The sequence below is a fragment of the Podarcis liolepis genome, assembly GCF_965112155.1.
Source record: "Podarcis liolepis genome assembly, chromosome: 4".
Lineage (NCBI taxonomy): Eukaryota > Metazoa > Chordata > Lepidosauria > Squamata > Lacertidae > Podarcis > Podarcis liolepis.
Window position 1 is genome coordinate 88,822,991 of NC_139558.1, and position 15,148 is coordinate 88,838,138.

The 15,148-nt window shown below is 45.4% G+C and overlaps 1 protein-coding gene across 2 annotated transcripts in view; it reads left to right on the forward strand.

The window, feature by feature from the left end:
* Positions 1-14,213, forward strand: part of MTMR2 (myotubularin related protein 2) — a 41,097-nt gene extending 26,884 nt beyond the window's left edge. Inside the window, exons 11-16 of one of the 2 annotated variants that reach the window (XR_014525182.1) lie at positions 1,128-1,334; positions 4,427-4,519; positions 6,645-6,758; positions 7,909-8,085; positions 9,610-9,882; positions 10,019-14,213. Coding sequence is in view for 1 of the 2 variants with exons in the window: in XM_083499643.1 (XP_083355769.1) it covers positions 1,128-1,334; positions 4,427-4,519; positions 6,645-6,758; positions 7,909-8,085; positions 9,610-9,771 (753 nt within the window). In the remaining variant the exon portion in view is untranslated. Of the gene's footprint in view, positions 1-1,127; positions 1,335-4,426; positions 4,520-6,644; positions 6,759-7,908; positions 8,086-9,609 lie in introns of both variants that reach the window. The other variant, XM_083499643.1, reaches the window with a different exon arrangement.
* The last annotated feature ends 935 nt before the right edge of the window (positions 14,214-15,148 follow it).

Sequence of the window (15,148 nt, forward strand, 5' to 3'; positions counted from 1 at the left end):
TGTGCTTTTATATATTGCTGAAGGCACACATACGCGTTGGACTAGAATTATACATACTTCATCAACCTTCTGAGAAAAATACAAAACGTTAAACAAAGCCACAAAGACTTGCAAACTACCCAGCCTAAAATGAACTCATGTCTGGTTTCAATAGATTTTTCAAATGCTTAACTCAGTCTTTTAGATAAGTTCGTGACGATACCAACAAAAGGTAATTTTGGTGATATTCACAATCCCGAGAGGTGCTAGTAGAGTTGTAGATAGATGTTAATAAAGTTGTAGACGATGAAGTTGTAGATGGCAGGGTGCTGGCTTTTTGCACCTGTTTCGCCCTGGCAGTCCAAGTAATCAAGAGGCCGCTGTTCGCCCCCAAGGGGGCCCTTTTACTGGGGCTTGCAGGTAGCACACTCCCAAGATAGTTTTCCGAGCTTCTTCAGTGGTCTAATCTCAAAGTCTTGATACGTATATTGATATTCAATCTTATAGAGAATACTCTTTCTTGGCTTAAGCTTAAGAGACTGGTTTGCTTAGCACTACTCCCATCAGCAATAGAGGTTGCATTTTTCTAGCATGAATGCACACATCCAGCACTCGAAATTCGCCAGGCGCGTTTTGCACCTTGCTATTGTCCACTTGCGACCAAGTGAAGATGTCCCTGCACCGGCATGGCGCCTGATGTCTCCAACCTCTGGAGGTGCATGCCTGGGGGTCCCTGGATCTTGACCGTTTTCACACACTAGCAGCACATCCTATAGAATTCTATCCATTTTATTCCATCTTCACAATCAGAATGAATTTCAGGAACCCAAAAGACGTATTATCCAGCCCCCAAAATGGAACCAGGCACTCCGCTTTGGCGAATGTAACCCTGGTTTAAGGAGCTGTCGGGCACCTAGCTTATGTACCAGTTTCTAACACGTGCGGGTTGCAAAATTGTAAAAAAAGAAGAAAAAAAGACGTGTGATCGCTCCTTGTGGAACATCCTTTCTCACTCGTTCGATCCTCACCTCTGTAACCTGGCTATGCAGAGAAAAACCCAAGACTTTGTTCCCATTCTCAATTATAATGTGTGGGGAGGGGGGAGGCTTTATGTTGTCTTATGTCAGGCCATTCTCTTTTCTCCCCAGTTGATTCTCGCCGGTGCTCTTCGTATTGCCGACAAAGTGGAGTCGGGCAAGACTTCCGTGGTCGTGCATTGCAGTGATGGTTGGGACCGGACAGCCCAGCTCACCTCACTTGCCATGCTGATGCTAGACGGCTACTACCGGACAATCCAGGGCTTTCAAGTGCTGGTGGAGAAGGAATGGCTGAGTTTCGGGCACAGATTCCAGCTGGTGAGTCGCCAACCCCTGGAGTTACCAAACTGACTGCTGAAATTTAGGGTGTGCGTGTGAATTTTTCAGCTTTCGCATTCCAGGAATGAGGGGTGCTAAAAAGTTGTAACATGACCAGGGAATCCAAAAGATATTTTTGGTTGAATTAATATAATTTTGTTTTGCTTGGTAAATGGAACGTGTGTAATAATTGCATGGAAATCATTTAAAATGATTGCCAAATACTTGCACTTATATCACTAGTATTAGTAGTTTTAGTATTAAACATTACCTGACACTTTCAAAAGATAAAACTAACATTCTTTCGTTTCCCAAAAGAAGCTTACATGCTTCTTCGTCAGACAAAGACTTGCCAAGTAAAATGTTGTTCAAACACAAAAATAGCAGCAGATTTGAATTCCTCACACCCAAAAACATATTTTTAAGGTCCCTCATTGAAGAAAAGTGCAGAAATTAAGTTTCACCTCCTAAAATTACATGCCTCTCTGCTATATCTTAAATCAGTGGTTCCCAATTAGCTAAATACTTCAGACCCCCTATTTTTTCAAAAGCCAAGCCATGGACCTCCTACTTTTGAAACTTTTGATATCTTTATGTTAGTTTTTGTTGTGTGAATTGTGCCACAGACCCCCTGGGTGGGTTTTGCGGACCCCCTGAGATCCGCAGACCACCCATTGGGAAACCACTGTCTTAAATGATTTAAGAGGTGGTTTAGAGAGAAGAGGATGTTGCAGAATCTTGGGCGCCAGAGATGGAGGGACTTTTGGCCCAGCAGGAAAATGAGCTTTTGGATTTGACAAATGAACTTGGAAAAAACCAGATTTGGAAAGACAAAGTTTGGATTGATTTGGAAATGGGGGGTTGGACTGACCCCCCTATGCAGGGATGTTTGGACTTTCCGAGTCTGGCAATGGGCCGTTAGAGGTTTGGAGTTGTTGGGGCTTCCAATTTTGGAGGGAATTTGAAAAAATACCACATGGAGTCTAGTCTGGACTATGGGAAAGGGGCTGATTTGTTGAAAAGGGTCAAAAACACTACCAAGCTGGAGTTCCCACGAGTGAAAGGAAAATATGAAGAAGAGCCGCAGAAGGGACATGGAAGAGATTTGAAGGCCTCGGATATAAGATCACCAGGTTAATGTGCCAGACTAATGGGATAAAAAGGACTGACAATCCCGGGACCGGGGGGAGGGGACGCTGGAAGAAGATTGGATTGTTTTTATTTCCTTTTTCTATCATTAGGATTTTTTTTATAAAATTGATGAACGTTGGAAAAATGTTGAAATGAAATTACTTGGCTCTTGTAAAAATGTTTAAAGAATTAGGTAAAAAGGTAATGGTTATGAGAAGTTGGCAAAAATAAGATTTAAGTCTTAAATTTTAAGGTTTTTTATAAGATAAGATGAAAATAGAGTAAGGTAATGTAATGACAGAATATTATGAATTATGGAAAGGATTTGCTGTGATAATTATTAATTAAGATACAAGAGATGGGAGGAGGAGGAGGAGGTCATGGAAAGAAGGTAATGAAAGTGGAGAATTTGAAAATGATGGTTTTAATTTTTTTTCTTTTTCTCTTTTTGTCTTTTTTTCTTGTAATTTTTTAAATAATTCTTTTTTCAATAAATATCATTTTTTTATAAAAAAAGAGGTGGTTTAGGAGATCAGACAACTGGGACACCTGCTCCAGGGCTGTTGGCAAGGAATTGGTGGAGTTCCAAAAAGGTCTAAGAAAGGGAAGCAAGGCAAGGAAGTTTGGGTAACGAGCTTGATGCTATATGCCCACTTTTCTCAAGGACTGGAGAAAACAACTACAACAACTACAACAACTTATTGTTCTCCAAACAACTTATTGTATTTTTATATACGTGTATAAGACTCCTCCTATTTTGGGGGACTCAAAATTAAGAAAATGGGGGGCGGAGATTGTTGAGCTTTTTCAGGGGGGATTGCCGAAAATCGCTCACCTGCCAGACAGACAATGCCACTTACACGCCTCGGAAAAGCCACCTATCCTCTGTCAATCACCCACCCAGTCAACACCAGCCCTTGCCGCAGCCACCAATAACAATCTCCAACTCTATCCATGTGTAAGACAACCCCAATTTTTAACATGATTTTTGAATAAAAAAAACTTGTCAGATACATGGAAAAGTACAGTACATTTAGGCAGCAGAAAGTATTGGAGTATGCAGATATAGCAAGGCTAACTGGAAGAATCCGACAGCAGAACGATGAGACATTCCAAAAAGAATGGTCCAAATTTATGGTATACTTAGAGAAAACTGTATATAAATAAAGACACTCACAGGACTGAAATAAAACTCAGAACGTTTATTGTAAGCATTTGGTTAGACCATAAGATGTAATGCTGTAATATAATAAGGATTGTATGTTTAAAGTATAATACAAAAATTTATTAAGGAATTATAGGCATTTATAGAATGTATATATAGTAAACACACTTAAATAAGAGCAATGTAGAGAAGCCAGAAGAGGGGTGGAGGGAAGTTACCGTACTTTTTGCACCATAACACTCACTTTTTTCCTCCTAGAAAGTAAGGGGAAATGTCTGTGCGTGTTATGGAGGAAGTGCCTACGGGTGGCATGCCTACGGATTTTCCTCCTCTAAAAACTACGTGCGTGTTATGGTCGGGTGCGTGTTATAGAGCGAAAAATACGGTAATTCGGATAAGATATAGATTTTAAGGAGAATAATATTGTTAAGCTGGATTGTGTTTAAGATATTTGGAAAAAAAATTAAAAATTATTGGAAAAAGTATGGTACACTTAAAAGCATGAATATTGTGTGTGTGTGTGTGTGTGTGTGTGTGTGTAATATAAAAATACGTTATGGAACAGAAATGGTAGGAAAGTGTACATCCATGCCTGTCAAGTGAATTTGTATGTCACTTTGTGTCCTTTGGGTCTGTTTATGCTCTCCTCTCGCATTTAGGGCTTAATCCAGGTAAGTCATCCTCAGAGTAGACTCTGCACACTGGTGATTTGCCCGATTTAATCTGTACGACTCCTATTTCTATAAACGATACTGGTTTTCAGATACACATCCTGTGGCCTCTCGTTTTGTTTTAGAGAGTCGGTCACGGAGACAGGAACCATGCCGATGCAGACAGATCTCCTGTTTTCCTCCAGTTTGTGGACTGTGTCTGGCAGATGACAAGACAGGTAGATTTCTAGGGGTACATACGGGGCTTTTGTTGGGACAGAGCTTGGGATTTTTATTTTGTTTTTTTAAAATAAGGGGCTTTTATTGGGAGAGGATTCGAATTACCGTATTTTTCGCACCATAGGACGCACTTTTTCCCTCCTAAAAAGCAAGGGAAAATGTGTGTGCGTCCTATGGAGCGAATGCAGGGGGGAGGCAGGCGGGAAAAGCCCTCAAGAGCCGCACACAAGCTTCGTGCGCTCTTGCGGGCTTTTCTCCAGGAGGGAGAAGGGACTGACTGGCTGCAGCAGTCCCTTCTCCCTCCTGGGGGAAAAGCCCCCAAGAGCGGCGCCCTCTTTAAAGGCTGTGCGGCTCCTGCAGGCTTTTCTATGAGGTGGGGGAACCCACCTCCCAGAAAAGCCAGGAGAAGCCGCACCGCCCCTTTAAAGAGCGTACGGCTTCTGCGGAAGGTGGGGGAAGCTGCAGCAGATTCCCTCCTCCCGGGCTCCCTTTGAAGCAGGAAAGTGGGAGGGGAGCAGCTTATACTCGTGTAAGCAGCTCCTCTCCCACTTTCCTGCTTCAAAGCAACTACGGAGGAAGGAAAGAAGAGCACCATGGATCCTCCTCTGCTGGAGGCTTCAGCAGATTCCCCCCTCCGTGATTGCTTTGAAGCAGGAAAGTGGGAGGGGAGCAGCTTATACTCGTGTAAGCAGCTCCTCTCCCACTTTCCTCCTTCAAAGCAACTACGGAGGAAGGAAGGAAGAGCACCATGGATCCTCCTCTGCTGGAGGCTTCAGCGGATTCCCTCCTCCGTGATTGCTTTGAAGCGGCAATGTGGGAGGGGAGCAGCTTACACTCGTGTAAGCAGCTCCTCTCCCACTTTCCTGCTTCAAAGCAACTACGGAGGAGGGAAGGAAGGGGACCATGGATCCTCCGCTGCTCACGGCTGCAGCGGATTCCTCCTCCGTGATTGCTGGGAGCTTCTCTGGGCAGGAATTCCCTCAGCTTAAGTGGGGTGGGGGAAGTATGGCAGGTAGGGGGGTACCTACCTAGACACTGAAGCCACATGTCTATTAGATGAAAATTGGGAGTGGGCATTGTGTGAAGTGGCTGTGGATCTCCTGCCGCAGAAGTGTAGGACTGTATAGAGTTGGGAGGGCCACCCGAGGGTCATCTAGCCCAGCCCCCTCACAATGTAGGAATCACAGCTAAAGAACGCCAGGCAGATGGTCCCCCAACCGCTGCTTAAAAGCCTCCAGTGGTGGAGACCCCAAACACCTTCCGAGGTCATAGAATTGCAGGGTTGGAAGGGAACCCCAGGAGTCATCTAGTCCAGCCCCGGTGGACAGCAGGCGCAAACCATCCCATTGCACAAGACTAAAGATGCTGCGCAAGGCTAAAGAAGAAGCCAAGGCAGCGAGCGGGATGGATCGCGCTTGCTGCCTTGTCTTCTTCTTTAGCTGCACTGGAGAGGTTTAGCTCCTGGCTGGAGAGGTTGCGCGGCTATGGACCCCGTACGCTGTCTTGGCTTCTTTGCTCTTTGGGGCTGGGGGGGGGGAACCCGGGCTTCCCCCGCAGCCCCAAGAAGCTCTGGGAGAAGTGGACAGGCTGCGTGCAGCCTGTCCGTTGCTCTTTGGGGCTGGGGGGGGGATAATATTTTTTTCCTTGATTTCCCCCTCTAAAAACTAGGTGCGTCCTGTGGTCCGGTGCGTCCAATGGAGCGAAAAATACGGTACTTAGGTACAAGGGTGGTGTTTGGGGATTGTTGCTTTTTAAAGCACAAAGTACGCATATGTAATTTAACTTGTGGAACTCACTACCACAAGATGTGATAATGACCACTCCATCTATGTATGAGAGAGAGAGAATAATGGTGTATAAATAGGTTTTTTTTTTGGTAAATACATAAAATAGATTTGAGATCTCTCAGTGGAAACCGGTCAATAAATCCTGTAAATAAAATTCTTAACTGGGTGTCAAAAGAGTGGTGGTCCATTTCTCCCTTCCCTCCCACCCCTCTCCTCTCATCGATACTCCCCAGCCCCATATTCTCTCGAGTATAAACACTTTGCAGGAATAATGTTTTCATGTCCCGTTGGGGAAGTGTCCAGTGAAAACAAAATCTCAACCGCTTGTCTTTTGAAGTTTCCCACCGCCTTTGAATTCAACGAGTGCTTCTTGATCACCGTCCTGGACCACCTGTACAGCTGCTTGTTTGGGACGTTCCTGTGTAACAGCGAGCAGCAGAGAGTCAAAGAGGTAAAGCAGCAACAACCATCCCCAAACCCCATGGGCTGCTTAAAAAAAACACAAAACCATTTTGCTTTCCTACCTACCATCGTTGGGGCCCACGGGTTACACACACATGAGGGTGGATGGAAGGACCCCAAGTGAGAGGCAGGGAAGACCTGCTAAGGTGAGAGACTGAGAGTGCAAAGGGATGCTCCCAGGTGAGATCTGGGAGGGTCTACCACATTCTGGGTGAGACAAGATTTGAGAGCTCCTTTTAAGAGAGGACTCTGCGCTTTCTTTTCTCTTTCTTTCTCTGCTTTGGTTTTTATTGAGATTGGTTCCTTTTATCTTATTGTATCATGAAAAGGCTTTAATAAAATCTTTTTTATTCATTTTTATTAATGCTTTATTGGTTTTACAACTGTATGACAGAAATAATCAACGCACAGAATAATTACAGACAGAAACTCAATCAAAACCTGCCAAAACCTGGATTGATATTTTGACAACATTCTTTTACATAAACTCTGTAGGTGTCCCACACATTGCCCGAAGGGGGCAATGACAGTAAATATATTGTTGTTGTTGTTATTATTATTATTATTATTATTATTATTAAATTTTTCATCTGTAACGTCTCAAAACCTTGCTGATAGTCTCACTAGTTCAGCGTACTCTCTTAATTTATTTTGCCAGGCTGGTTTGGATGGGGTAGCTTCCTCCCAATCTTTTGCGATTAGAATTGTGGCAACTGTTGTAGCATACATAAAGAATTTCCTGAACCTTTTTGAAAGCTCCCTGTGAAGAGAGATTGATTACCCATAATTCCTAGCAGGAAGGCTTCAGGCTTTTTAGGGAAAGAGCATTTAAACAGTTTCTTAAGTTCATTATAAATCGTTTCCCAAAACTGATATTTTTACAGTTCCACCACATGTGGATCCATGTTTAAAGGCTTTAATAAAATCTTAAGGGGGAAAAGAAATAAATAGAAGATCCACGCCTCTTCTACAAAGCAGGCGGTAGACAACATGGTGCCCTCCAGCGACTCCTGGTCAAGGATAATGGAAGTAGTAGTCCTAATTCTGCAAGTTGCTAAAACTCCCCAGAACTGTGCTAAGGCATTCTCCTAAAGTGCCACAAATACAGTAAAGCATCCGTCTTCCCTCCTGTTTTTCAGGGCCTTCCCAAAAAGACGGTTTCGCTGTGGTCTTATATAAACAGCCAGCTCGAAGACTTCACCAATCCTCTCTATGCCAGCTACACCAACCACGTTTTGTATCCCGTGGCCAGCATGCGCCACCTGGAACTCTGGGTGGGCTACTACATCAGGTGGAACCCGCGGATGAAGCCACAGGTAAGGTGACTAGGAGGAGGAAAGGGGTGAAAACTGGGGAGGTCAAAGTTTCTCTGCATTGCATGCTTCTCAGAGCCTGAGCGCATGCCTGGGCTGAGAGCCGCTGGACAAGAAGCTTGCTTGATCCAAAGGTTCGCGCCCTTGCCAGACATGATTAACTATGGGACGCAGGTGGGTGGTGCTGTGGTCTAAACCACTGAGCCTCTTGGGCTTGCCGGTCAGAAGGTTGGCGGTTCGAATCCCCGTGGTGGGGTAAGCTCCTGTTGCTCTGTCCCAGCTCCTGCCAACCTAGCAGTTCAAAAGCACACCAGTGCAAGTTGATAAATAGGTACCACTCCGGCAGGAAAATAAACGGCGTTTCCATGCGCTCTGGTTTCCATCACGGTGTCCTGTTGCTCTAGAAGCGGTTTAGTCATGCTGGCCATATGACCAGGAAAGCTGTCTGTGGACAAACACCGGCTCCCTCGGCCTGAAAGCGAAATGAGCACTGTACCCAATTTGCCTTTGACTGGACTTAACCGTCCAAGGGTCCTTTACCTTTTTTTAAAAAACCATGATTTACATGTTATTGCTTCACTGTGTTATCTCTTTTTTCTTCTTTTCTTTGTGTTGGAAAGTTTTATTGAGACTTTTCATACTGCATTGCAATAAATAAAAAAACTAAGCCAAAAGAAAAAACATAAAAAGAAAAACACAAAGTCTTCTCTCCCAGGTAGATCTAAACTCTTATCCCTCAGAGATAGAGCTGGACCCTCCCAGCTTTCTCACCTGGGAACTTTCCTTTCTTATCCCAGTCTCTTACCCTGGGAGGTCTTCCCTTCCCTGTCTCTCATACAGGGTCATTTACCAACGATCCACTACCTTGATCTGTGTGCAGTCTTCTTGCTAACCGAGACTGGCTTATAAAAGCAAGAGCGAAGTAAAAAAAAAAAGCAGCAAAAATAACAGAAAGATAGAAATAGTAGAGGGATGAAAAGGTTTTTTTTAAAAAAAGGAAGAAGAGAGAGAAAGAGGGAAACAAAATTTAAAAGATGAAAGAAAAGAAACACATTACATTGGTACCTCTGGATGCGAACGGGATCCGTTCCGGAGCCCTGTTCGCATCCAGAAGCGAACGCAACCAGCGTCTGCACATGCGCGGGTCGCGATTCACCGCTTCCGCGCATGCACGTGACGTCATTTTGACAGTCTGCACATTTCTGAGCGGCGAAACCCGGAAGTAATGCGCTCCATTACTTCCAGGTCGCCGCAGCGCACAACCCGAAAATACTTATCCCGAAGCTACTTCAACTTAAGGTATGACTGTAGTAGAAAAATTTCCATTCACTGTTTACATTAAAAGAGCCAAATACAGTTGTTTAAAACTTTCAAGCTATGTACTTTGCTGGGTTCTGGGCCTTAGTTCTGGCGTTGAAAATAGCTTCGGGGCTAAAAATAGCTGATCTCTGGTCCAAATGAAGCTTCTATCTGTGGTTATCCTCCATCTCCCAAGACTTGAGTGTGATGCTTCCTGTCTTACTGTAGGAGCCGCTGCACAACCGCTACAAGGAACTCCTGGCCAAACGAGCTGAGCTCCAGAAGAAGGTGGAAGAGCTCCAGCGAGAGATCACCAACCGTTCCACTTCCTCCTCTGAGAGAGGCAGCTCTCCTGCCCAGTGTGCCACCCCTGTCCAGACTGTGGTATGACGCAGCTTGCAGACTCTTCGATTTGTCATCTCTCCAGAATTGCGCGATAATGGCAGCTTATCCAGAAATGGAAACTTCAAAAAGAAAAAACTTTGCAAACTTAGAAAGCAGGTTAGACACACTATTTATTACTCTACGTCCCTGCACCAGGGTTTATTATAATGTTTATTATTATTAAGGATGTAACACGACAGGAAGCGAAAGCCTTTTTTCTTTCTTTTTTTGTTCTGCTTATTGTTGTTTAAAGGCGTCATATATAATTATCTTACTCGGGGACGCTAGTTACAAGGAAGCTTGCTGGCACAGCCTCCCAAGACGAAACCAGGACACTTGTTCATTGAGCTCAAGTTGTGAAAGCGGTGGTGTTGCTTTGAACTGGAGAACGTTGCTCTCACACTGGAAGCTGCAGACTTCAAAGAGTGGTATGAGCACACTGCAGCTTGCATCATCCTGTCTCCTCCTTCGCCATCTGATGAGCTGCTCCCAAAAACTCAGAGGAACCTAAGCAAATGGCAACAACAAAGAACTACATTCCAGAAAAGGGAAGAATTAGGAAATCTTGGTCTGCACGCAAAAGCAGTTGCGCTCATTTGATTTCCGGACACTGTCGACAAAGGAGCTTGTCCCATTATTTGGGAGGAAATCCCAATCTCATCGTGTTCTTAAGGCAGTGCTTTGCATCCTTTTTGTGCCGCCAGTGATTCCCCAAGCAAAGGTGACAGCAATCCATCTGACTCACGGAGTGCCATCTTTGTATAGGTATGAAGCCGAACACAGTTTCTGTGCCAGCTTTTGTATGGCGGGTTCTGCTCCTGCACGGCCACCATATTTGCTGAGGGATTTTGTAGCCACAAAAAAACCACTGCAGGCAGCTGCAGTCCACGGGTGGACCATGAACAACAGTTTGCTTGCCCCTGCTTCAAGAGGCAACATCAACAGCTAGCAAAATTTATCCGTTGGGGGTTGTCACCTGAAAATTAAACTCCCTCTAGATTTGGAAAAACAAAGAATGTCTCGCTATAAACAGTTTAATTCTCATCATTTGGGTTAAAACAAAACAAAACAAGGGAGCATCGTCACGAGGCTTTAGAGCTTGACATTCCTTAATATCTGGGTACTACTTGCTAGCAATTTGCTGTTAAATATAGTTAACCACGTTCCAGTGCTAAAGCAATGCCTTACTTAGTCGGAGTAGAAACGTCATGTTATTTGAAAGTTCCGTTGAAAAACGTTTCCATGTTGCGCCCGCACCCCCCTTTTGGGACATTCTCCAGCCCCATAAGTTGCAGCAGCAAGAAAATCATCATTCCCTATGACACAAATGTCAACACTGTCCTAGGGCAGGGATGGAGAACCTGTGGCGTTCAGATGTTGTTGGACCACAATTCTCATAGTCTGAGCACTGGCCATACCAGCTGGGGCTGATGGCAGTCCAACAACATCAGGACGGCTATGGGTGCCCCATCCCTGAACTAAGGGGTGCCAACGACCCATAGTCTCCCACTTCTCTGGTTTCCATTGCTATTGGCAAAGCGGACATGGGGAGCTATGAAGCTTGCCAAGAGTACATGTTTTGTCTTTCCTGACATCAGAAAAAAGAGAATAAATCATATACTTTGGGGAAAGAATTGCACCCACACACTGACACACACACTATGGCAATGGTGTTGGATAAGGTCTCCTTTCTGCATGGGATGGGTTGCGGGGGAAACGTACTGGGAATCACATTGTGAAGTGTTAGGCTGTGGGTGATGTGACGTTGCTTTCTGATGGTGGTCTCTGTTGCTTGGGTTCTATCGCATTGTTCCAGTGACTTGAAAAGGGATTGGTGTATTTGTATGTTTGTTTGTGTGTATGTGCTGGCACATCCCAGTCGTACTGCTGTAGCCGCTCGTGTTCAGTGGTGTGCGTGCAGACACGGGCGTTTCAGGACGACAGACCGGAGGATCGTGAAGTCCCACCTCCTGCACCAAGGTAGCCACAGATTGCCAGCGTGGTTTCTCTGCTGTGTGAGAGAGAGACCGCTTGCCATTATTGTGCTGATGTCTTGGTACCGGTTTGGTAAGGTGTGTCTTCAGCCGAGCAAACAAAATTATAGGTTTTTGAGAGGGAGCTAAAACATCCCCAATCCCCAAACTCAACTCTGTGGAAGCTGAGCCTCACATTTAGTAATTTGGGGGTGGGGGCAAAACGTAAGTGCTTCGCTTAGGGACACCACGGCAGTGTGAACTCCCCAACTCTGGACACCGTGGCCTTTAAAACAAGGATGGGGAATGTGTGGTCCTCCAGCTGCTGTGATCTTCAGCCCCAGCTGGCCCAGCCAAAGGTTCAAGATGATGGGGACTGGAGTCTTGCTCTCTTAAGAATTCCATGTATGCATGCAGGGTGCCTTTCTCGGCCTGCACAGAGACCCATTGCGGCTCCCCCAGGTCAGTGCAGCGTACACACCGGCTCCCTCTTCCCCCTTGATCGCGCATAATGCTGGACATTCTGCTAAAAGCACTAAAGGGTCACCAATTGCCTCTCCGCCGATGGTTCTGTGAGCAAGAAAACAAGTGATTGCGTTGTGACGGGCAGATGCTTGCTGCCTAAACCCCCAACCCATCTTGAACCCATTTTGTTTCCTTGCTTTTCCTCTCACCTGTCTAATGCCTTATAAACAGGTGAGCTCTGCCAAGCCAATTAGCTTTTTTATCCTCCATGCTCTTGGAAGAAGCCGGCGTGTCCAACTCTTGCTGTTGTGCCAGGGTGAGCCGCCCACTGTCTTTCTGATGTTGGACTAACAGCTCCATCACCCATCCTTGCCGATGCCCGTTTTGCCATGCAGGGGGTTGGACTCGATGGCCCTTGTGGTCTCTTCCAACTCTATGATTCTATGATTCACCAACCTTGGATCCCAGGTGTTAGGTAACAGCCCACATCCTCCCCAGCCAGCATGGCCAATGGGTGGAGATGGTGGGCATTGTAGTCCAGCAATGTTTGGGGAGCTATGGGTTCCCCACCCCTAAGCAACAGCAGGAGTTGGGCATGTCCACATCTTCAGGCTCAAGCAAGACTGTAATGTGTTTCCAAGTACAGTAGTACCTTGGTTTAAGAACAGCCCTGTTTACGAACTATTCGGTTTATGAACTCCACAAAACCGTAAGTAGTGTCCTGGTTTGTGAACTTTACCTTGGTGTAAGAACAGAAGCTGAACGGTGGAAGGGCACTGGCAGCAGGAGGCCTCATTAGGGAAAGCGTGTCTCAGACTTCCGGAACGGATTAAGTTTGTAAACCAAGGTTCCACTCTATCTATTACTAGCTGGTTGTTATTTCATGTTCTAAACCAGCGTTCTGCCTTTCCCAGGATGGATACGGCAGAAATTATGGAGGGGACACCACATTTATATTTCTGGCAGTGTCTTCTTCATCAGTGATGGAAGTGTTTGCCTGGGTTTAAAAGGCGGGAGAAGGGGGAGCAGGGATGGTAGACCGAACTGATGTAATCCCCATGTTGCGAGACTAGGCCCAACCTGGAACTGCTAAAAGCAAGGCTGATGGGAACTGGGAGCTCGACATCTCAAGGTCCCCAGGTCCCCATTCTAGACTTTCTTAGCCATCATGCCTCTACTTTTACTGAATGTTCCCAAGTGTGCAGTTTACATGCTGGAAAGCACACCCTGCCTGTAACCCAAATGTGTCTTCAGGATCTTTCTGAAGATGGCCACAGCAAAGTATGGCATCGCTCTGACTTTACAATGTAACGTAATCCTGTTCCTTTTTGTTACTTGCTGGCATTGGTTTCTGTTATTTGGAAGCAAAAGGGTGCAATTATTTATTTGTGAACGGACAGTGGATGTAGATTATGACAACTTGGGGCACTGCAGTTTGCCTAGGGTTGGTGTATACCTGCAGCTGAATGAGAGCGGATTGTTCCACTTCAGACCACAGGGTGGAGGGGGGGGATAATTTTCTTCCCAATATAAAACTCCCTACAAATGACAAACTAGCGAAATATGGGGGGAATAGGCCTAGCTCAGCCCTTGCTGTGCTAGGGTTTTGTTTTTAAACTCTGGTTGCGTTTCCATTCAACAGAGCATTTAAAACATGCCATTTCCTTCACCTGCGGTCTGAAGTAGTACAATCTGTTCTACCATTCTGTTCTCTATTCGGACCAATGGTGGTAAGGGGGACTCGGTGCCAGTTCAAATCTTCCTGGACTCCAATTCCCATCAGCCCCCACCAGCACAGCCACTGGTTGGGGGTGATGGAAGCCGTAGCCAAGCAGTAGCTGGAGGCCACGGGTTTCCTACTCTTGTGTAAACCAAAACCTACTCTGCAGGCCCTTTGACTGTATTAGGTTGCCCTGGGTGGCGACTTTCCTGTGTATTACTATTTTTAACATGATTATCGACTATGTATTGTCTCAAACGGAAAGAGCTATGATAAACAAAGTACCAAAATGTTCTCTTGCCCTTTCTTGGTAGTGTTTCAACTGTTTATACGGTCAAACTTGGAACGCACAAGAACAAGCATATTTGCAGGGTTCCAGCCCTCCCAAGGAACCAACCAGCAATTGCACATTTAAGACTGGTGTATGATTTAATTTTTCTTTTTTAGCTTTAAAATAGCGCCTTATATTTATTTATGCATCAGTCTTCCGTGGGGCTGCTTGTGGCCTCCTTTCCAAAGGAGCAATCAATGTTCAGGTGCTTCCAAGTCGCTCAAGGATAAATGACCATCTGATGTCACCACTACCATGACTGTACAGTACAGCTGTCACTTGTTCTGGACACGTGGGAATTTGCTTAAGGTAGGTACTTTCTGTATCTGAGCTCAATTGGTAGGGAAACTAAGGTAAGGTGGAAGCAACTTAATTGCAAATATATCTCAAAGTTGGCACACCTGGTTTAACATTTGGCATTCCACTTGCATTGCCAAAGAGAGACTGGCTTGCTTAAGGCTTGAAGGGCCAAGAAGGGATTGGGACACAACTCTTGACAAAAGGAAGGACATATTCAATTGCTTTCGATTTGCTGTGGCCTCGTTCCAGTTCATGCAAAGGCAGTCCTTTGCCATGATGCAGAAACAGCTTAGGGAGACCCAGGTGAACCAATGGTCCTGCTGCTATTCCTCGGGGCATCTGAGCAGAGATGGCAAAGACAGCATTGCCTTGCTGTCTGCTCACAAAGGAGGGTGAGGGAGGGGAGCTTGCAGCAGGTCCACAGAAAAAAACGGGGGTCCTTGCTACCTTGTTTTTGCTCTAGCAGGTAATGAGGATTTTGCATGTACTGTCTGGGTTGCATGCTGACAAGTCTCATTGCAGGAAGCACAGGCTATACTTAACATACGTAAAAGCATCAATCTCTGAATGCAATCGGCTTTCCAGATTTGTTTA